Below are 19,566 nucleotides of genomic sequence, written 5' to 3'. Positions count from 1 at the left end.
GAAAGAAAATGAAAAATAAAGAGCATAAAAAATTAATGAAATTAAGAATGTAAAATACAAAAGAAAATTAAAGAAAAAAAATAAAAGCGAACAAACTAAAAAGGAAATAAAATGAAAAGTGAAATGAAACAGAAAAACAACCCTTCTTGGGCACCCCGTTTACTCCCCGCCCCGCCCTCCGACCCGTAAATTGGGGGTCACCCCTAAAATGTGAGAAGGGGACCCCAAAACGTGGGTGGGGGAACCCCAGGGAGCCGAAAAAGCAGCGGAGGGGGAGCCGCGAAATGTGAGGGAGGGCCCCGGCAAAGCGGGCGAGGCGCGCGCAGTGCGAGAGCGGAGCCGAGCGGTCGGGCGATGGGGGGGGCAACCAAAGTGGCGAAGACGGCGCATGCGCAGTCGTTGGCAAAACGCCGGAGATCACGTGGTAACTAAGGGCAGCCAGGAGAGGGACCGTTGACGCATGCGCAGTGGCTCTCGTGCCAGTGCAGCGCTCCCTGCTCAAGTTAAGGGCCGTCTCCGGCGGCACAGCGGGACTTGCGGTCTCCCGTCTCTCCAGGGGTGTGTGGGGGAGGAATAACATGAAGATTTTTGGGGTGAAAGCGCAGAAATTAGCGAGGGACGCTAATTTGGGTAAACTCGGGCACCGGAAGTAGAGAGCGACCGGACTATTTTCGACGGCGCACCACCAAAAATGGCGCCCTCCTGGACCGGAAGTTCTGCGAGGCCACCCAGAAAGAAAGATGGCGGCGCCCTCACCGGAAGTCCTCCAATGCCGTACACAAAGATGGCGGACTTCTGGTCGGGGCCCGCCCATAGTAAAGATGGCGCCACCAGGACCGGAACTTAGCCGCGACCACACTAAAGATGGCGGTGAGAGGCCCCCTTGCCTCAGAGAGGCGTTTATCCTGTTGCCTGACCTCCGCCCCGACCCGGACCCCCGCCCCGAACCCGCAGCGCCGTCTCGCCGCGCCGCTTCCCGCTGTGGGGACAGGGCGGGGCGCTCGGCGGCGCCGGGCGCGGGCGGCAGGTTCGTGGGCGGCGGCAGGCACCGGCGCGGCAGCCCCCTCTCGGGGCCGCGGTGTGCGGCGCAGGCGCGAGGGCCCCAGGCAGATACTGCCGCCCCGTTCCGCTCTGCTCCCGCTCCCGCCCCGCTCTGTCCCGCCGTGCCCCGGAGATGCTGTCGGGGCTGCGCCGCCGCCTTCTCCCCCTGGAAGCGACCCACGGCGGCAGATCCGACGTCCGGCTCTCCAGGAGATCGTCCCCGGGGTAAGCGGCGGGGGCACGGCGGGGGCGCAGCCGCTCTTCTGCCTCTCCCGCGACCATCGGGGGACTGCAGGCAGGGGAAGCTAAAGGCAAGTTTCTCGCCTCTGCGGAGACACCTGCGTGCCGCCGCCAGGAGAAGGGGCGGAGAGAGCAGCAGGCGACAGGGCCGGGTTCGGATGTGCCCTGGCGTTGCAGTTCCCCGGGGAGGGTCTGTGCTGCCTCAGGGACCCTGTCTATGCTGCCAGGAGAGAGAAATCCTTTGGGAAGCCGGGATAAAAACAGCAACTCTGTGAATTGCTCAGCTTTTCCTAGGGAAGGGCAGGTTTTAGGGAAGAAAGGCCCGTCCTCGCGAAAGGCGCCGCGGGTCTCGCAAGGGGGGGGCGCGGCTGCAGTGCCGTTCCCGGCCGTGTCCGCCAGGCGGCGACCGCGAGGCAGCGCCCGGCGGTCGGGGCGGGCCGGGAAGCGGAGAGCGGGAGTGTTTTGGCACTGCCGGGCTTCTCCGAGCTTAAATCCGGAGCCGGAGCTTTTTGTGGGACTGCACAGCGAAGCTGCCTGTGGGGATGACCCGGCTCTTGCTCGGTGTACTCCTAACGACAGTGTCTTTTACTCCGTGTTCCCAGGCTGCCTCTTTCCCTTCGGTCACCGTGGACACTGTGCCGGACGCCTCTGGCAGGACTAACCCCGTGGCTTTGACGTCCAGCGTGCTGTGCTGTGTGTGCCTGCAGGTAAGAAAAGCTGGGAGTGCAGTCCCTCTGCTTTGATTGCTGTGTCTCTTTGGGAGTTGTTTCGGAGGGGAATCAGAGAGCGATTTGGTTTGAAGGGGACCTTCAAAGGGCACCCTGCCTTCCGTGGGCAGGGGCACCTTCCACTCATCCCCAGTTGGATGCTGCAAGTCCCATCCAGCCTGGCCTGGAACACTTGCAGGGATCCAGGAGTAGCCTTGGCTTCCCTGTGCAGTGTGCTCTGATAGCTCTCCACTGGCATCACGAAAAATTTTGTCAGCACGTTTTGTGTGACAATGGTAAGCGGGACCCGGGTGAAAATTGCCTTCTCTGAGTTGCAGAGGGAAATAATTCTCCTTTGAAGTCAAATGTATTGGGTTTTGCACGAGTCTCGTCTGCCTTCTGTTTGAATTGCTTTCTCTTCTCGGCAGTTCTTTTAAATTAAACTTTTATTTTGTGTCTCCCCCCTCAGCATCCTGTACGAGACAAAGCTACCTTTCCTCGTGGGAACGGACTGGCCGGGCTTTGGCAATCTGGCCCCTTGAAAGACTAAAGTGACCTCTTCCAGCAGGGGAAGACTGAAGCAAGGGGTGCCAGGAAGAACTGGAGTCTCTGGAGAATAAAAGCTGGAAGCGTGCCCCTGAAAATCCCCAGCCCTGGGTGGTCAGTGGTCTGACTTGCACGGACCGGTGGCCTTGGCCAGGAGCGGTCCTGCGGGAAGCGCCTTTGCCCAGGCTGTAATTTTAATTTCCCTTGGATGCTTGGCAAAGCCCCTCTGGGTGAGCCCCAGTGCCTGGCAGGAGCAGAGCGGGCTTCCAGGGAGGTATTCACCTGGTCAGCGTCAGGAACCATCCTACCTGAGGCCTCGGTGAGTGCTTTTTGGACGACTGGACGGTGAAGCTGTCTGTGGGAATGACCTGGCTATGGCTCAGTGTAGTCCTAATTAAGGTGTCTTTTACTCCGTGTTCCCAGGCTGCCTCTTTCCCTTCGGTCGCCGTGGGTGTGCCGGACGCCTCTGGCAGGACTAACCCTGTGGCTTTTATGTCCAGCGTGCGGTGCTGTGTGTGCCTGCAGGTAAGAAAAGCTGGGAGTGCAGTCCCTCTGCTTTGCTTGCTGTGTCTCTTTGGGAGTGATTTTGGAGGGGAATCCCAGAGCGATTTGGTTTGAAGGGGACCTTCAAAGGCCAGCCTGTCTTCCGTGGGCAGGGACACCTTCCACTGTCCCCGGTTGCTGCGAGTCCCGTCCAGCCTGGCCTGGAACACTTGCAGGGATGGGGCAGGCTCAGCTTCCCTGTGCAGTGTGCTCTAATAGCTCTCCACTGGCATCGTGAAAAATGTTGTCAGCGTGTTTTGTTGGACGACGTTAAGCAGGACCTGGGTGAAAAGGACATTCTCTGAGGTGCTGGGAGAAGGAGGACTCGTGCGGGCACCTCCAGAGACAGCGGGAACGGGAGCGTGCTGCGGAGGAGGGAAATTCCAGGGGGTGGGTGCCGAGAAATTTGTCCTTCCCTCGCCCTGTGCTCTGCACTTAGCAGTGGGTCAAGTGCAGAAGTTTCCTGGGGACCCTGGGAAATGATGCCGGGTCTGCCAAGAAAAGTGGGGCCAAAGGAGCAGGACCTGGGTCTGCCAGCGTGGGAGAAACAAGGGACGGGTCATCCTCTGCCTCCAGGAGGGAGGGCAGCAGGAAAGGCCACGGACTAAAGCACTGAAGTGCCGTTCCCCAGGGAGCCCCTGCCCAGCACTGAACTTGCTTCTGCACTTGCTGTCCCTTTCCCAGCGGAGCCGAAGCGTCGGCTGCCGGGGGGATGGAGCTGCCAAGGACAAACTGGGAGGGTGTTTGCGAGGGAAGGGGGTAGAAGGAGCTCTTGATGTGCTTTTTTTACTTCTTCATCCCACAGAATTGCCACGAGAGGAAATACTTCAGAGGGGCTTCCCTCCAGATAAGCCCTGAAGATGCCAGGAGGTTTCAGCCGGGAGGAAAGGAGCTGTGGAAGAAAAGCGGCCTAAAAATAGCCAGTGGGGATCATCAGGTTTTCCAGCCAAGAAGAACAAGGAGAGAGATGAGGGAATGGGGTTCCAATTCCTAATGCTTTGGTGGGTGCAGGAATGATTTCTGTGTGTTTTCCAGTCCCTTTGGATTCCTGGGATGATTTTAAAATGATGGCTTTAGCAATCAACTAAATCGCAGATGTTGTTTTTGAGAGGAAATGATGCCAAATAAATGCAGAATTTTGGGTCAGTTTTGGGGATGATTTGGGTCAGTTTTTGGGGTCAGTTTGGGGTCATTGTTTGGGGTGATTTGGGTCAGCTTTTGGGATGATTGGGGTCAGTTTTGGGTCAGCTTTTGGGATGATTTGGGTCAGGTTTTGGGGTCAGTTTTGGGTCAGCTTTTGGGGTGATTTGGGTCGGTTTTGGGTCAATTTTTGGGGAGCACTGGGTGTTACTGGGGGTTGTTGGGGAGCACTGGGTGTTACTGGGGAGCACTGGGAGAGAAAATGAAAAATAAAGAGAATAAAAAATAAACGAAATAAAGAAGGAAATATAAAAAAGAAAAGAAAATTAAAAAAAAAAGGCAAAAAAACTAAAAAGGAAATAAAATGAAAATGAAATAAAAGAGAAAAAAAAAAAAGAAACCCCTTCTTGGGCACCCCGTTTCCTCTCCTCCCCCCCCCGAACCGTAAATTGCGGGGTCATCACCCCTAAAATGTGAGAAGGGGACCCCAAAATGTGGGTGAGGGAACCCCAGGGAGCCGGAAAAGTGGAGGGGGAGCCGCAGTAAGAAAGCGAAGCCGGGCGGTCGGGCGGCGGGGTGGGGGGCAAGCCAATGTGGCGACGCCGGCGCATGCGCAGTCGTTGGCAAGACGCCGGCGATCACGTGGTAAGTAAGGGCAGGCAGGCGAGGGACGACGACGCATGCGCAGTGGCTCTCGTGCCGGTGCAGCGCTCCCTGCTCGAGTTAAGGGCCGGTTCCGGCGGCAGGGCGAGACTCACGGTCTCCCGTCTCTCCTGGGGTGTGTGCGGGGGGAATAACGTGAAGATTTCTTGGGGTGAAAGCGCAGAAATTAGCGAGGAGGGACGCTAATTTGGGTAAAGTCGGGCACCGGAAGTAGAGAGCGACCAGAAGTCCTCCAAGGCCCCGGCCCGGAAGTCCGCCAAGCCCATAGTAAAGATGGCGCCACCAGGACCGAAACGACCACACTAAAGATGGCGGCCCCGGCCCGAAAGTCCGCCCCGACGCCACACTCAAGATGGCGCCGCCAGGACCGGAACTTAGCCCAGGCCACACTAAAGATGGCGGCGAGAGGCCCCGTCGCCTCAGAGAGGCGTTTATCCTGCTGCCTGACCTCCGCCGCGACCCGAACCCCCGCCCCTAGCCCGCAGCGCCGTCTCGCCGCGCCGCTTCCCCCTGCAGGGACAGGGCGCGGCGCTCGGCGGCGCCAGGCGCGGGCGGCAGGTTCGTGAGCGGCGGCAGGCACTGGCGCGGGCAGCCCCCGTCTCAGGACCCCACGCGCCCACGCCGCGCCGCGCCGCCCGCTCGCCCCGATCCGCTCCGCTCCACTCCCGCTCCCGCTCCTGCTCCCGCTCCCGCTCCCGCTCCCGCTCCCGCTCCCGCCGTGCCCTGGAGATGCTATCGGGGCTGCGCCGCCGCCTTCCCCCCCCCGGAAGCGACCCACGGCGGCAGATCCGACGGAGATCGGCCCCGGGGTAAGCTGGGCGCGTCCAAAGGCGCCGCGGGTCTCGCCAAGGAGGGGGGGGGGGGGGAGGAGATGCCCGCGGCTGCAGCGCCGCACGCGGCTGCAGGGCCCGGCGCTCGGCGGCGCTCTTGCAAGCGACGCCCCTGGCAAAGCGGCGCTGCTTGGGCACTGCCGGCCTTCCCCCGGAGTGCCCGGGCTGGCCCAGCACCTGGCCAAACCTCTTAGGGAAGAGGCAAGGAACAACTGCGCTTGTTCTGCCGTTTCTTTAGCCAGGGACTGGAACACAGACAAAATCAAGGGGCTCTTGGACCTGTGCAGGCTCCGAGCAGTTTTCAGCCTTCCTTAGCAGGGCATTCTCACCCTCCGAAAAGCTGAAAGGCTTTAACAGCTGGAGACGCGCCTGCAGCTGTGCAGATTAATGTAGTTTCTTTTAGGAAATGAAGGGGAAGTTTTCCTGTTGGGAGCCTAAATACCGAGTCTACTCTGCTTTTTCAATCAGGTGACGAAGCTTATGGAAGAAAAGACCAAAGGCCTCCAGGTGAGTACATTCTACCGAGTTCTGCTTTTCTGGCATCGGTTTGGGAAAATCACGTGAAATTCTAAAAAGCTTCTCTCCGTGTTTTCTAGTTGTTTTTTCAGCCTAAGTTTCATGTAGAAAAGGGCATAGAATTATTAGAACAGACAAACTAGACTTTCTCGGGAGAGATGGAAGAAAAGTCTGCTGATTCCAGTTCTGCTTTTCTTGTCTTCCCTTCGACTGTCATTTTCTCTCCCCTGCTGTTCAAATAGGCTGCAGTTAATTGCTCTGCTGAAGAGTTTGCTGTCCTAAGTGTCTGTCAAATTGGTGCCTTCAACTCAAGATAGCACCTGCTCCTTAGTTACAAAAAGTTCCTCACAGGAAATTTTCAGGCATGCCCATAAATCTCCTCGCTGTTTGTTTGGGAGAACAGGGTTTTCTCCTCTGTAACAGAATAGTCGTGGCATTTGCTATGGAATGCTGGTGGCAATCTAGTCAGAAGAGGACCCCGTGCTTCACTAATTTTCCCTTTTTGTTGTTGGGGGTGACTTCTTCCCAGGCATGTTATTCTTGACCCCCCGGGGCAAACGGAGGTGTCAGCGTCAGGAGCCATCCTAACTGAGGCCCTGGGAGGTCAGTGCTTTTTGTGTGACTGGACGGTGAAGCTGTCTGTGGGAATGACCTGGCTATGGCTCAGTGTAGTCCTAATTAAGGTGTCTTTTACTCCGTGTTCCCAGGCTGCCTCTTTCCCTTCGGTCGCCGTGGGTGTGCCGGACGCCTCTGGCAGGACTAACCCTGTGGCTTTTATGTCCAACGTGCTGTGCTGTGTGTGCCTGCAGGTAAGAAAAGCTGGGAGTGCAGTCCCTCTGCTTTGATTGCTGTGTCTCTTTGGGAGTGATTTTGGAGGGGAATGAGAGAGCGATTTGGTTTGAAGGGGACCTTCAAAGGGCACCCTGCCTTCCGTGGGCAGGGACACCTTCCCCTCTCATCCCCGGTTGGATGCTCCAAGTCCCATCCAGCCTGGCCTGGAACACTTGCAGGGATCCAGGGGCAGCCTCGGGTTCCCTGTGCAGTGTGCTCTGATTTCTCTCCACTGGCATCATGAAAAATTTTGTCAGCACGTTTTGTGTGACAATGGTAAGCGGGACCTGGGTGAAAATTGCGTTCTCTGAGGTGCAGAGAAAGATAATTATCCTTTGAAGTCCAATGTAATTCAGTTTTGCACGAGTCTTGTCTGACTTATGTTTGAATTGCTTTCTATTCTAGGCAGTTCTTTTAAATTAAACTTTTATTTTGTGTCTCCCCCCCCCAGTATCCTGTCCAAGACCAAGCTACCTTTCCTCGTGGGAATGGACCGACCAGGCCTTGGCAATTTGGCCCCTCGAAAGACTAAGTGACCTCTTCCAGCAGGGGAAGACTGAAGCAAGGGGTGCCAGGAAGAACTGGAGTCTCTGGAGAATAAAAGCTGGAAGCGTGCCCCCGAAAGTCCCCAGCCCTGGGTGGTCAGTGGTCTGACTTGCACGGACCGGTGGCCTCGGCCAGGAGCGGTCCTGCCGGCCTGTAATTTGAATTTCCTGCCTAGGCTGTAATTTTAATTTCCACTGGGTGCTGGCAAAGCCCCCCTGGGGGTGAGCCCCAGTGCCTGGCAGGAGCAGAGCGGGCTTCCAGGGAGGTATTCACCCGGTCAGCGTCAGGAACCATCCTACCTGAGGCCTCGGTGAGTGCTTTTTGGACGACTGGACGGTGAAGCTGTCTGTGGGAATGACCTGGCTATTGCTCAGTGTAGTCCTAATTAAAGTGCCTTTTACTCCGTGTTCCCAGGCTGCCTCTTTCCCTTCGGTCGCCGTGGGTGTGCCGGACGCCTCTGGCAGGACTAACCCTGTGGCTTTTTTGCCCAACATGCTGTGCTGTGTGTGCCTGCAGGTAAGAAAAGCTGGGAGTGCAGTCCCTCTGCTTTGGTTGCTGTGTCTCTTTGGGAGTTTTTTTGGAGGGGAATGAGAGAGTGATTTGGTTTGAAGGGGACCTTCAAAGGCCAGCCTGTCTTCCGTGGGCAGGGGCACCTTCCACGCTCATCCCCGGCTGGATGCTGCAAGTCCCATCCAGCCTGGCCTGGAACACTTGCAGGGATCCAGGGGCAGCCTCGGGTTCCCTGTGCAGTGTGCTCTAATAGCTCTCCACTGGCATTGTGAAAAATGTTGTCAGCGTGTTTTGTTCGAGGATGGGAAGCGGGACCCGAGTGAAAATGACATTCTGTTAGGTGCAGAGGGAAATAATTCTCCTTTGAAGTCAAATGTATCGGGGTTTGCACGAGTCTCGTCTGCCTTCTGTTTGAATTGCTTTCTCTTCTCGGTAGTTGTTTTAAATTAAACTTTTATTTTGTGTCTCCCCCCTCAGCGTCCTGTACGAGACAAAGCTACCTTTCTTTCCTCGTGAGAATGGACCGACCGGGCCTTGGCAATCTGGCCCCCTCGAAAGACTAAGTGACCTCTTCCAGCAGGGGAAGACTGAAGCAAGGGGTGCCAGGAAGAACTGGAGTCTCTGGAGAATAAAAGCTGGAAGCGTGCCCCCGAAAGTCCCCAGCCCTGGGTGGTCAGTGGTCTGACTTGCACGGACCGGTGGCCTTGGCCAGGAGCGGTCCTGCCGGCTTGTAATTTGAATTTCCTGCCCAGGCTGTAATTTTAATTTCCACTGGGTGCTGGCAAAGCCCCCCTGGGGGTGAGCCCCGGTGCCTGGCAGGAGCGGAGCGGGCTTGCGGGGTCCTCCTGGCAGGCGTTGTGTTTAAGGGAAGGGCAGGGGAGCCTTTCTGCGTCCCAGAGGAGCTGCAGTGTTCTTTCTTCCTCTCTGGAGGACTAAGAACTAAAAAAAATAAAAACCAAACGAGAAAGGAAAGGAGAAAGGAAAGGCAAGGAGAAAGGAAAGGAGAAAGGAAAGGCAAGGAGAAAGGAAAGGAGAAAGGAAAGGCAAGGAGAAAGGAAAGGAGAAAGGAAAGGCAAGGAGAAAGGAAAGGAGAAAGGAAAGGCAAGGAGAAAGGAAAGGAGAAAGGAAAGGCAAGGAGAAAGGAAAGGAGAAAGGAAAGGCAAGGAGAAAGGAAAGGAGAAAGGAAAGGCAAGGAGAAAGGAAAGGAGAAAGGAAAGGCAAGGAGAAAGGAAAGGAGAAAGGAAAGGCAAGGAGAAAGGAAAGGAGAAAGGAAAGGCAAGGAGAAAGGAAAGGAGAAAGGAAAGGCAAGGAGAAAGGAAAGGCAAGGAGAAAGGAAAGGCAAGGAGAAAGGAAAGGAGAAAGGAAAGGCAAGGAGAAAGGAAAGGCAAGGAGAAAGGAAAGGCAAGGAGAAAGGAAAGGAGAAAGGAAAGGCAAGGAGAAAGGAAAGGAAAGGAAAAATTAGGCGAATAAAAAATTAAGGCAATAAAGAAGGCAATATAAAATACAAAAGAAAATTAAAGAAAAAAAATCAAAGCGAGCAAACTAAAAAGGCCCTAATAAAATGCCAAGTGAAATGAAAGGGGAAGACAAGGCTTCTTGGGCACCCCGGGGTTTACTCCCCGCCCCGCCCCGCCCCATCACTTGGGGGTCCCCCCTAAAGTGTGAGAAGGGGACCCCAAAAGGTGGGCGGGGGAAGGCCGGGGAGCCGAAAAGGCAGCGGAGAGGGTGCCGCGAAATGTGAGGGAGGGGTCCCGGCAAAGCGGGCGAGGCGCGCGCAGTGAGAGAGAACGAAGGGGGTCGGCTTGGGGGGGCAAACAAGATGGCGACGGCGGCGCATGCGCAGTCGTAAGTGAGACGCCGGCGATCAGGTGGTAAGTGAGGGCGGCCGGGCGAGGGGAAGCGGCGACTCATGCGCATTGGCTCCTGTGCCGCTGCAGCGCTCCCCGCTCGACTTGAGGGCCGGCTCCGGCGGCACGGGGGGAGCTGCGGTCTCCCGTCTCTCCCGGGGTGTGCGCGGGGGGAATAACGTGAAGGGTTTTGGGGCGAAAGCGCAGAAATTAGCGAGGGTCGTTCTCCGGGTAAACCGGGGCACCGGAAGTAGAGAGCGCCCGGGCTGTTTTCGAGGACGTACCACCCGGACCGGAAGTGCTTCGAGGCCACCCAGAAAGAAAGATGGCGGCGCCAAGACAGGAAGTCCTTCAAGGCCCTACACAAAGATGGCGGCCCCGGCCCGGAAGTTCGCCCCGAGGCCACACTCAAGACGGCGCCGCCAGGACCGGAACTTAGCCCAGGCCACACTCAAGATGGCGGCGAGAGGCCCCCTCGCCTCAGAGAGGCGTTTTTCCTGTTGCCTGACCTCCGCCCCGACCCGGACCCCCGCCCCGCGCCCGCAGCGCCGTCTCGCCGCGCCGCTTCCCGCTGTGGGGACGGGGCGGGGCGGGGCGCTCGGCGGCGCCGGGCGCAGGCGGCAGGTTCGCGGGCGGCGGCAGGCACCGGCGCGGGCAGCCCCCTCTCGGCGCCGCTGCGCAGGCGCGGGACCTCAGGCAGTCACCGCCCGCCCGCCCCGCTCCGCTCCGCTCCCGTTCGGTCCCGCCGTGCCCCGGAGATGCTGTCCGGGCTGCGCCGCCGCCTCCCCCCCCCCCCGGAAGCGACCCACGGCGGCAGATCCGACGTCGGGCTCTGCAGGAGATCGTCGCCGGGGTAAGCGGGGGCCCGGCGGGGGGGCGGCGGCGGCAGCTCTTCTGCCTCTGCCGCGGCCAGCGGGGCCTGCAGGCAGGGGAAGCGACAGGCAGGTTTCTCGCCTCTGCGGAGACACTCGCACCTGCGTGCCGCCGCCAGGAGAAGGGGCGGCGAGAGCGGCGGGCGGCAGGGCCGGGCTCGGATGTGCCCTGGCATCGCACCCCCCCCGCAGGGAGGGTCTGTGCCGCCTCAGGGACAGACGAAGCGGATCTTGCAGAACCCCTTTGTTCGCTCGTTGAGCTCGCAAGAGACACGAGGGGCATGAAATCCCAGGGCAGCTGCGCCTGCCGGAGGGGTTGCAGGGAGAAGCAGCTGGGGGGGGTTTTGCTCTCAGCCCCTTTGCCACCTTCCCCTCGGTTCCCTGGGACTCCAGGGAATCCCAGCTCCCCTTGGCTTCTCCGGGGGCCTCGCGGCAGGGTTTCGAAGTGTGGCCCTGAGATTTTCTGGCCTTGGAACTGATGGCTGTTTCGGGGCACGTCTCACCGGGCAGTCTGTCTTTTAACGCTTGCCGGGGCAAGAGAATTGCGGGGGAAGAAAGCAAAGGAAGCCCAGAGCCTGGAGTAGGCAGGCCCGGGCCTCTGGCGAGCCCAGGCCTTGCTGCTCGGTGCCGATTGTGCCCGGGGCTTGTTCCTCACCGTTCGGTTGCAAATGAGAGGGGAGCAAGAGGCAGAACAGCTGCTGCTGCTGCTGGGGCTGCTGCTGCCGCTGCTGCTGGGGCTGAACTGTCTGCAGTGCCCGGGGTCCGGGCAGGACTTGGCCCCGATGCCTGCATTGCTCTGCAGCGGCCAGGGAGGGGTCCCAAAAGTCATCCCCCCGCCTGCTGTGCTGCACAGCAGGGGCTGGCTGGGCCGGTTCCCGGCCGGGGGAGCCCGGGGGAGGCCGTGCTGGGGCTGAGGGGCTGCTGCTCTCTGGGCCTCTCGGGGTTTGCCTTGGAATCCCAAAGCCTGGGCCTGCGCGGGGGAGAGGAGGTAAAGGGGACTGTAAATTGGTCTGTTGTGGAGTGTTTTGGGGCCGAGTTAATGCTCTTGGCTTGTTGTGTGTCAGTTCCCAGCCTCCGTCAGGGCTTCCCGGGGAGCGTTGCTGCTGCTGCCGCCGCTGCCGCTGCCGCCGGGAGAGAGAAGTCCTTTGGGAAGCCGGGATAAAAACAGCAACTCTGTGAATTGCTCAGCTTTTCCTAGGGAAGGGCAGGTTTTAGGGAAGAAAGGCCCGTCCTCGCGAAAGGCGCCGCGGGTCTCGCAAGGGGGGGGCGCGGCTGCAGTGCCGTTCCCGGCCGTGTCCGCCAGGCGGCGACCGCGAGGCAGCGCCCGGCGGTCGGGGCGGGCCGGGAAGCGGAGAGCGGGAGTGTTTTGGCACTGCCGGGCTTCTCCGAGCTTAAATCCGGAGCCGGAGCTTTTTGTGGGACTGCACAGCGAAGCTGCCTGTGGGGATGACCCGGCTATTGCTCGGTGTACTCCTAACGACAGTGTCTTTTACTCCGTGTTCCCAGGCTGCCTCTTTCCCTTCGGTCACCGTGGACACTGTGCCGGACGCCTCTGGCAGGACTAACCCCGTGGCTTTGACGTCCAGCGTGCTGTGCTGTGTGTGCCTGCAGGTAAGAAAAGCTGGGAGTGCAGTCCCTCTGCTTTGATTGCTGTGTCTCTTTGGGAGTTGTTTCGGAGGGGAATCCCAGAGCGATTTGATTTGAAGGGGACCTTCAAAGGCCACCCTGTCTTCCGTGGGCAGGGGCACCTTCCCCTCTCATCCCCGGTTGGATGCTCCCAAGTCCCATCCAGCCTGGCCCCGAGGCCACACTCAAGGTGGCGCCGCCAGGGCCGGAACTTAGCCCGGGCCACACTAAAGAGCCTCCTGGCTCGCGCCGCCCCCTCTCCCCTCCCCGCCTTTGGCGCGCCGGCCCTCGGGACTCGCTCTGCGCACGCGCCGCTCCGTGGGCAAGCGGCTTTCTTGGGGGCCGCGGAGGGCGCCGCGGGACCGGCAGGACCTTGAGGTGTGCGGGCGGGAGGGCGCTGAGGGGCTGCGGGGCCTCGGCTCGGCTCGGCTGGGCTCCCGGGGGTGGCAGGGTTCACTGTGGAGCCCTATGGGCCCGTTCCGTGAGGGGGCTCGTCGGTAATTCCCCCTTCCTCTGGGAATGACCCGTCCTGCGGCTTCTGCAGGGCTGAGCTGAGCTCGGGACAAGGCTCGGATGGGCAAAGGCAGCCTCCTGCTGCTGTTAGACCGCTATTCAACCCAAAAAGGGAGGTGTTTCACAGCACCATTGAAAGAGCCCCACATGCTGGGATTTGGGTCTTTCCAGTGATTGCTCGCTGGAAGCTCTTTGGAGAGAGGGCAGTCACGGCAGGTGTGCTGTCCCGCACTCGGAGGGCAGGCCGCATCGCTTCCAGCTGTGCTCCCAGAGAGCCGCCGCCTCTCCGAGGCCGGGACAGGGGGAGCGGCGGGCGGATTTCTTGGCTGCGCCAGGCGGAGGGAATCCCTCCCCCCCCCCCGCGGGCGTGCGCTTGAATAGCTGCGGCATCCCTTGGGAGCTGCAGCCCGGGAATGTGAGTTTGCCAAGGCTGCGAACTCCTGGCGTCGCTGGGGACAGGACAGGGAGCACGGGCGTGGAAAAGGGGGGAAGTGTTTCGCTGTTACAAGGGACCTGGTGGCGTGTTTTGCTGTGGGTATCGTTATAAGGGACCTGGTGCTCTATGTGCAGCGATTTACCCTGGAAGTTGTTTCAAGAGCCCGGGTCCTTTAGGAGGGATGGGTTACCGGGTGTTGTTACCAGGGGTCCGGTCCTGTGCGGTGCGGGACTGTGGATGTTGTTACAAGGGAAACGGTTCTTCACGAGGCACGTTTTAGTTCCGTTTCCAAAGGGCTTTGAGGGGAGATCTGAAGTACTCCCCGAAAGTCTCTGAGAAGGGCAGTTTGAGCAGTGCATGTGCAATTTTGGGGTTTAGGCCGTTGTTTTTACACTTCTATCTTGTCACACTTGTTGTAGCGTGTGCTTGCCATGAAAAGGCACTCCACCCTGAGAGTTCCATGCTTTGCTGTAACACTTTCTTCCATCTCCCAGCTGGTTCCCCCTGCTCTTTTATTCTTGCCCCTTTCCCTCTCAGTTTCACTGGTCTGTGCATTTTAAAACATTTAGCTAAGTGTTTTTCTGGCCTCTTGAGAAAAATTAATGACTACCATAAGTAAGAAACTTTTTCTTTTCTTTTTTTTTTCTTTTTTTTTTGGTACTTTGGTACAAGGAGTTAAAAATATTTTTAGAACACTGATTTTGACAATGTGATTGGTGAGCAGTAGAACCACCTTGTTCTGTGGTGCTTTTCCCTGTTTGTGCCATAGTGAGATTATCACGAAATAATTTACCAGCATGGATCACACACCTTTGGTAGTGCTTGTGGGCTGAGGACACGTGGGCTGTGTGGTTCAGCTGTTGCTGTATCTCATGTACAATCCTCTTTCAAACTTCTACTTTAGGCATAAGTGACGTTTTTTCCTGTATTTTTTTTTTAGGGTTAAGTGTTAATAGAATCCCAGAATGCTTTGGTTTGGAAGGGACCTTAAAGATCATCTCTTTCCAACCCCCTGCCATAGGCGGGGGATACCTTCCACTAGACCAGCTTGTCTGTCTTCTGGTTGCCTGAGGTGGCAGTTCTGCCCTCCTGTCCTGCTTTGGTGGTTGTTTTTTTTTAGTTCCCCATCAGTTTGTAGGTGGAGGTGTCACCCTGACCGACAGGGTGACAACGTGGTGGTCTCCTTGGCTCTCACAGCAGCAGCTTCAAGCTCTAGTTGCCAAAAAGCCCTGAAATAACCCAGTGGCCTGGGCTGCCTTTGTGCCCCTGGGTGAGCCAGTGGCTGTTGGGTGTAGCTGCTGCATTTACTGTAGGCTTCCCTAATTCCCATTTGCTTTGTGGGGTTTGTCTGTGGGAACCAATCAGCAAGGCAGGCTCAGGATATGAGTTAGGGCAGGAGTATAGGTGAGCACAAAGACAGGGATCGTTCTTAGGATGCTTCTCTGGGTTTGTAGCTGTGGTTTAAATGACACAGGGTTTGCTCAAGAGCTGAGTCTCCTCCTTTGTGTGCAGGGAGGCTCCTCTTGACCAGTATTTGCACAGTTAGCTGCAGGGTAGCTACACATTGCACATCTTGCAAAGCTGCTTCGGACCACAGGGCCGATATTTTCTCTCCTCTGGTTGTGTGGGTTCCTCTGCATCCTCACCTCTGCCTTTGGAATGTCTGTTGCTCAGTTAAATAGCATTACCAGGTCAGGCATGGGCTCGGGAGAAATGGTGGCACTTTTTCTACGAATGGTAAAAATGAGCACGTGTTGAGGGTAATGAATCTGGGGGGCTGGAGGCAGTGCTTTCCTTTTCCCTTTGGGATTCTTGGTGAAGCAGGCTGAAACTTTTTAGTGTCGTGTCACAAGTCAAGGGAAGGTTGATAGGGAAAATAGAAATAAGAGTAGTTCCTTTAAAAATACTTTGTGTTTTCCACTGGTAAAAAAAAGCAAGCCCCAAGTTCCAGCCCCAAGCATTCCATGACTCGATGCTGAGCAGTGTGTGTCCAGTGGAGCCTGCAGTGGCAGAGGGGCAGAGGGTGGCACGGGGAGGCTGTTCAGGGTGAGGGATCTGCTGTCTCTGCGCCTCAGGGTTTGGTGCTGTACCCGGTGTCCCCATGCTCAGGCTCTGGTGCTGTACCCGGTGTCCCCAGGCTCAGGCTCTGGTGCTGTACCCGGTGTCCCCAGGCTCAGGCTCTGGTGCTGTACCCGGTGTCCCCAGGCTCAGACTCTGGTGCCATACCCGGTGTCCCCAGGCTCAGGCTCTGGTACCATACCCGGTGTCCCCAGGCTCAGGCTCTGGTGCTGTACCCGGTGTCCCCAGGCTCAGGCTCTGGTGCCATACCCGGTGTCCCCAGGCTCAGGCTCTGGTACCATACCCGGTGTCCCCAGGCTCAGGCTCTCGTGCCGTACCCGGTGTCCCCAGGCTCAGGCTCTGGTGCTGTACCCGGTGTCCCCAGGCTCAGGCTCTGGTGCTGTACCCGGTGTCCCCAGGCTCAGGCTCTGGTGCCATACCCGGTGTCCCCAGGCTCAGGGTTTGGTGCCGTACCCGGTGTCCCCAGGCTCAGGCTCTGGTGCTGTACCCGGTGTCCCCAGGCTCAGGCTCTGGTGCTGTCCCCGGTGTCCCCAGGCTCAGGGTTTGGTGCCGTACCCGGTGTCCCCAGGCTCAGGCTCTGGTGCTGTACCCGGTGTCCCCAGGCTCAGGGTTTGGTGCTGTCCCCGGTGTCCCCAGGCTCAGGCTCTGGTGCTGTACCCGGTGTCCCCAGGCTCAGGGTTTGGTGCTGTACCCGGTGTCCCCAGGCTCAGGGTTTGGTGCTGTACCCAGTGTCCCCAGGCTCAGGCTCTGGTGCTGTACCCAGTGTCCCCAGGCTCAGGGTTTGGTGCTGTACCCGGTGTCCCCAGGCTCAGGGTTTGGTGCTGTACCCGGTGTCCCCAGGCTCAGGGTTTGGTGCTGTACCCGGTGTCCCCAGGCTCAGGGTTTGGTGCTGTCCCCGGTGTCCCCAGGCTCAGGCTCTGGTGCTGTACCCGGGGTCACCAGCACATGTTGCCCCCACCAAGGCTCCACATCCCGGCTGTGCCCCTGCTGAGCGGGAGAGCAGAGCCTGGCTCTCTGTTCCATCAGCCAGAGGAGGGAATGAGCCCTGGTGCTGGCCATCGGGGGGACATTGGACTGCTGTTACCATCTGCTCTCTTCCCTTTTGCACGGTGTGGTTCTGCCTTCATTGGACAAGGTATAAAATGAAGCAGGAGGGGGAACTCGTTTCCTTTCTGTGAGCTCCAGGCTTGAGACAGCTGCAGAGCAGCTTGTTTTCAAATATTCCTACCAAACACAGTCACTTGAACCTCCCTGGGCACCTCTGGATCCTTCTGTGCTGCTGCTCCTTTGCTCCTTTACCTGGGAGCTGTGGGCTCTGAAACACCCATCTGCTGGATGGGTTTTTACCTGTACAAGATTTTTTTTCTTAGAAAAGCAGTCCAGTCCAATGAAAACATGTTCTGTTTACAAACCACCCAGAAGCAGATGTTTTGCTACACTAGTTAATAGGATACCTCGTGGGAGATGCCAGGAGGTGAATTAGTTGGTTCAGCTGGAGAATTGTGCCCGTTGGTACCATGAGTGCTGTTGCATCCAAGCTGTCTGCTGTCAGCACAGAAAGGAAGGCAAGCTGCAGGGTTGTTATTGGCAAGGGGGTGAAATAACCTTTATTGTTGATTGGGCCCTCTGTTGTTCTTAAAAATGAATTAAACACTTCTGAGAGACAAAGTAAGTCTCATATCACATTTATTTTTACAAATCTGCATCTCCAGTGTTTTGGGTTTAAAACTACCTGAAACCTATCCTGAAAATGATACTCCACGTCTTACCTCTTTAGTCTACTGCTCTTTATACCTGAGAGAGTAGATTTACTTGAGCCCTCCTCCACAGAAACTGGCAGACTGAAATCACCCAAATTACAGAAACATATTTTTACTTCCAAAAAGGAATCTTAGCTCTGCCTTCTGTGGATTCTGTTTCATTAGTTTCTACTCAGTATTTATGTAATGAGAAAAAGAAGACAAACAGTAAGTTAGTTGTTTCCCACTACTGGGGTGGGGGGGATTTTTTACATACTGATGTATTTCTGTTGTCCTCTTTTTTTCCACTACAGTCTTGGCTTTTTCCTTCCTTTTTCAATATCTGCTGCATTGGGTGTCGCAAGGGATCCTCACAAGGGATCTTGGGAGCTGGTGGTAATTCTGCTTTTTCTGAAGGTGTATCAAATTGTGGTGCTAAAATGGATATTTTCTCCCCTGGCAAGCTTTCCCCCAAGGATTATCAATACATGTATTTATGTTGATTATGTAGCTAGACGTACTAAGAATTTAATTTTAAAAGCAAACACATGTAGTAGGAACCTGCTGTTCTGTTGCAGATCTGCAGCAGTGATAATTCTTGAGGAGTGGTGTCAGGGTTTGTAAAAGCAGAACAGGGAACAGACAAATCAGCTCCAGTGGGTTGAGGACTGTCTCCTTATATTTCCAGAACACTTAACCCAACAGTGAACCCAAAGCCTGTGGTGATAATTAATACCAATAATTGTACCTTTTGTTTCTCTAGGTCACTGGCAAGCATGGGACAAGAACTGAACGATGACTTGGTGCAGGCCCAGAGAGAAGCAGCAAATCCTCCTGAGGGGGTTCCTGTGAGTACCTGCGAGATCGTGATCTTATTAACAGGTTAAGAATGAATCTGAATGGCGAGGCACAGGATTTTGCAGGAAGACCTCAGGGGGAACACGTGACAGAGATTATTTGATGAAAGATTTCTTGAATATGTTCGAGAAATGTGTTGATGTTAATTTTTTTTTATACAAGCAAAGCATCTGAAAACACTCTGCAGAAGCCTGTGAAAGGTAAGCGAGGAGCTGAAGGCAAGAAGGAAGGCATTTAGGGGTGTGTTTTGGTGTCACAAGGAGTTGTAGATTTCAATGGGTGCTTTCAAGAGAGGGAGATCAGCCGGAGCACTGAGAAGCTTTCTTTGGAACTCATTAGCAGGGGTGCTCTCGAAGTTTGCCTGCAGGGTGCTGAAGGGGTGCTGGAGTGTCGGGATAGCCCAGCAACGTCCCTGTACGTACCCCATACACGGTGTGGGCCCTGGCAGAGCTGCCTGGGCACTCTGCCCGCAGTGCTGTGCTGCCAGGGGCACCTGGGATTGCTCCTGCCCCGTCTGCTGCTCCCCCTCGTGCAGCTGGGTGACTCGGGGGACTGTGTTGCTCAAGTTTCAATTGCCATTTGTCAGTTTAGCTGGGTCCATACCCTTCAGTTTAAAGGGAGGATTGTCCTATATTCTTGGCTTTTTAATAGCTTTAATTTTGTATTGGGAGGAGCGTCCTGGTCTTGCTGCTGCGTTCAGATAGAACAGTGCTCTTTGGTACCTTCTTCAAGGAGAAGCAGGAGCCTGGCTTTCTCTCTCTTAGGTGGCCTTCATGTTAAAGAAAAGTAGTGAAGGTGACTGCAAAGGCAGCGCTGGGTGCTCTGGAAGTCAGGAGTCACTGTGACTTTATTTCCTGGTTCTGCTTAGGAAATTGTTCAGGCTATGCTAAGGATCGTTTTGATATCCTTCGACTCTCCTGATGGAAGTAAAAGCATCGTTCCCCTCCCTCCCTTTCCTAATTCCAGGGTCAGTATTTACTCTTTGATGGTGAGCTAATTAGCCTCTAGAACGTGCAGAGGAAACGAAGCTGGTGCCCCAGCACATGTGAGCAAGCTTTGCCCTGAGCTTCAAACAGCTCCTGGTGTCTGCTGCCTGGCAGGTATCCTGGGGACTGTGCGTCTTGGGATGGCTTGGGAAAAATACGGCACAAAAGGTTAAACGTGTGGCAGAAATGAGGTAGGACGGAGCCGTGCCTTGGAAACGGAATAACCGTCGGCGATTGTATCCCCTGAGTGCCGCAGTTCTTCCCCTTCTGGCCGCGGTTTTCTGAGCCCCCTGTAAAGGACCTGCAATCTCCTTGTTTAACAGACGGGGTCACTCCTGGGTTAGGCAGAGCCCTTCCAGCCAGGGAGGGGCTGGCGATGCGTGCAAGAGGTGTTTCTGACTGTTTATTGGAGGGGCAGCAGGACTTAGTTTTTATAACCTGAAAAGGTTACTTTTTATAACCTTTCCTGATCCAAAAGATTTTTGGGGATAATTTTT

At 56.5% G+C, this 19,566-nt stretch overlaps 1 protein-coding gene and 2 long non-coding RNA genes across 3 annotated transcripts; all 3 read left to right on the top strand.

Moving 5' to 3' along the window:
- The first annotated feature begins 1,119 nt into the window (after positions 1 to 1,119).
- On the top strand, positions 1,120 to 7,681 carry LOC127472729 (uncharacterized). Its single transcript, XR_007905129.1, has 5 exons — positions 1,120 to 1,266; positions 1,884 to 1,988; positions 2,458 to 2,853; positions 6,934 to 7,035; positions 7,509 to 7,681. It is a non-coding gene; the product is annotated as an uncharacterized LOC127472729 (long non-coding RNA).
- Positions 7,682 to 7,782: 101 nt separating this feature from the next.
- On the top strand, positions 7,783 to 8,768 carry LOC127472731 (uncharacterized). Its single transcript, XR_007905131.1, has 3 exons — positions 7,783 to 7,913; positions 8,018 to 8,119; positions 8,591 to 8,768. It is a non-coding gene; the product is annotated as an uncharacterized LOC127472731 (long non-coding RNA).
- A 1,164-nt stretch (positions 8,769 to 9,932) lies between these two features.
- On the top strand, positions 9,933 to 18,782 carry LOC127472717 (WAS/WASL-interacting protein family member 1-like). Its single transcript, XM_051791298.1, has 4 exons — positions 9,933 to 9,958; positions 10,217 to 10,813; positions 12,339 to 12,443; positions 17,989 to 18,782. Exons 1-3 carry the CDS (start codon positions 9,933 to 9,935, stop codon positions 12,409 to 12,411), a joined length of 696 nt encoding a protein of 231 aa, XP_051647258.1. The 3' UTR covers positions 12,412 to 12,443; positions 17,989 to 18,782.
- The last annotated feature ends 784 nt before the right edge of the window (positions 18,783 to 19,566 follow it).

This window comes from Manacus candei, unplaced genomic scaffold, assembly GCF_025592945.1.
Source record: "Manacus candei isolate 608988 ecotype Guabito, Panama unplaced genomic scaffold, ASM2559294v1 h1tg000031l, whole genome shotgun sequence".
In the NCBI taxonomy this organism is placed as follows: Eukaryota; Metazoa; Chordata; class Aves; order Passeriformes; family Pipridae; genus Manacus; species Manacus candei.
This window is presented reverse-complemented; position numbering and strand designations above follow the sequence as displayed.

Coding starts and splice junctions, on each gene's coding strand:
- LOC127472717 (XM_051791298.1), top strand. CDS start 9,933: ATGGCGACGGCGGCGCATGCGCAGTC. Junction 9,959..10,216: donor ACGGCGGCGCATGCGCAGTC/GTAAGTGAGACG, acceptor CCGGAAGTAGAG/AGCGCCCGGGCTGTTTTCGA. Junction 10,814..12,338: donor TGCAGGAGATCGTCGCCGGG/GTAAGCGGGGGC, acceptor CCGTGTTCCCAG/GCTGCCTCTTTCCCTTCGGT.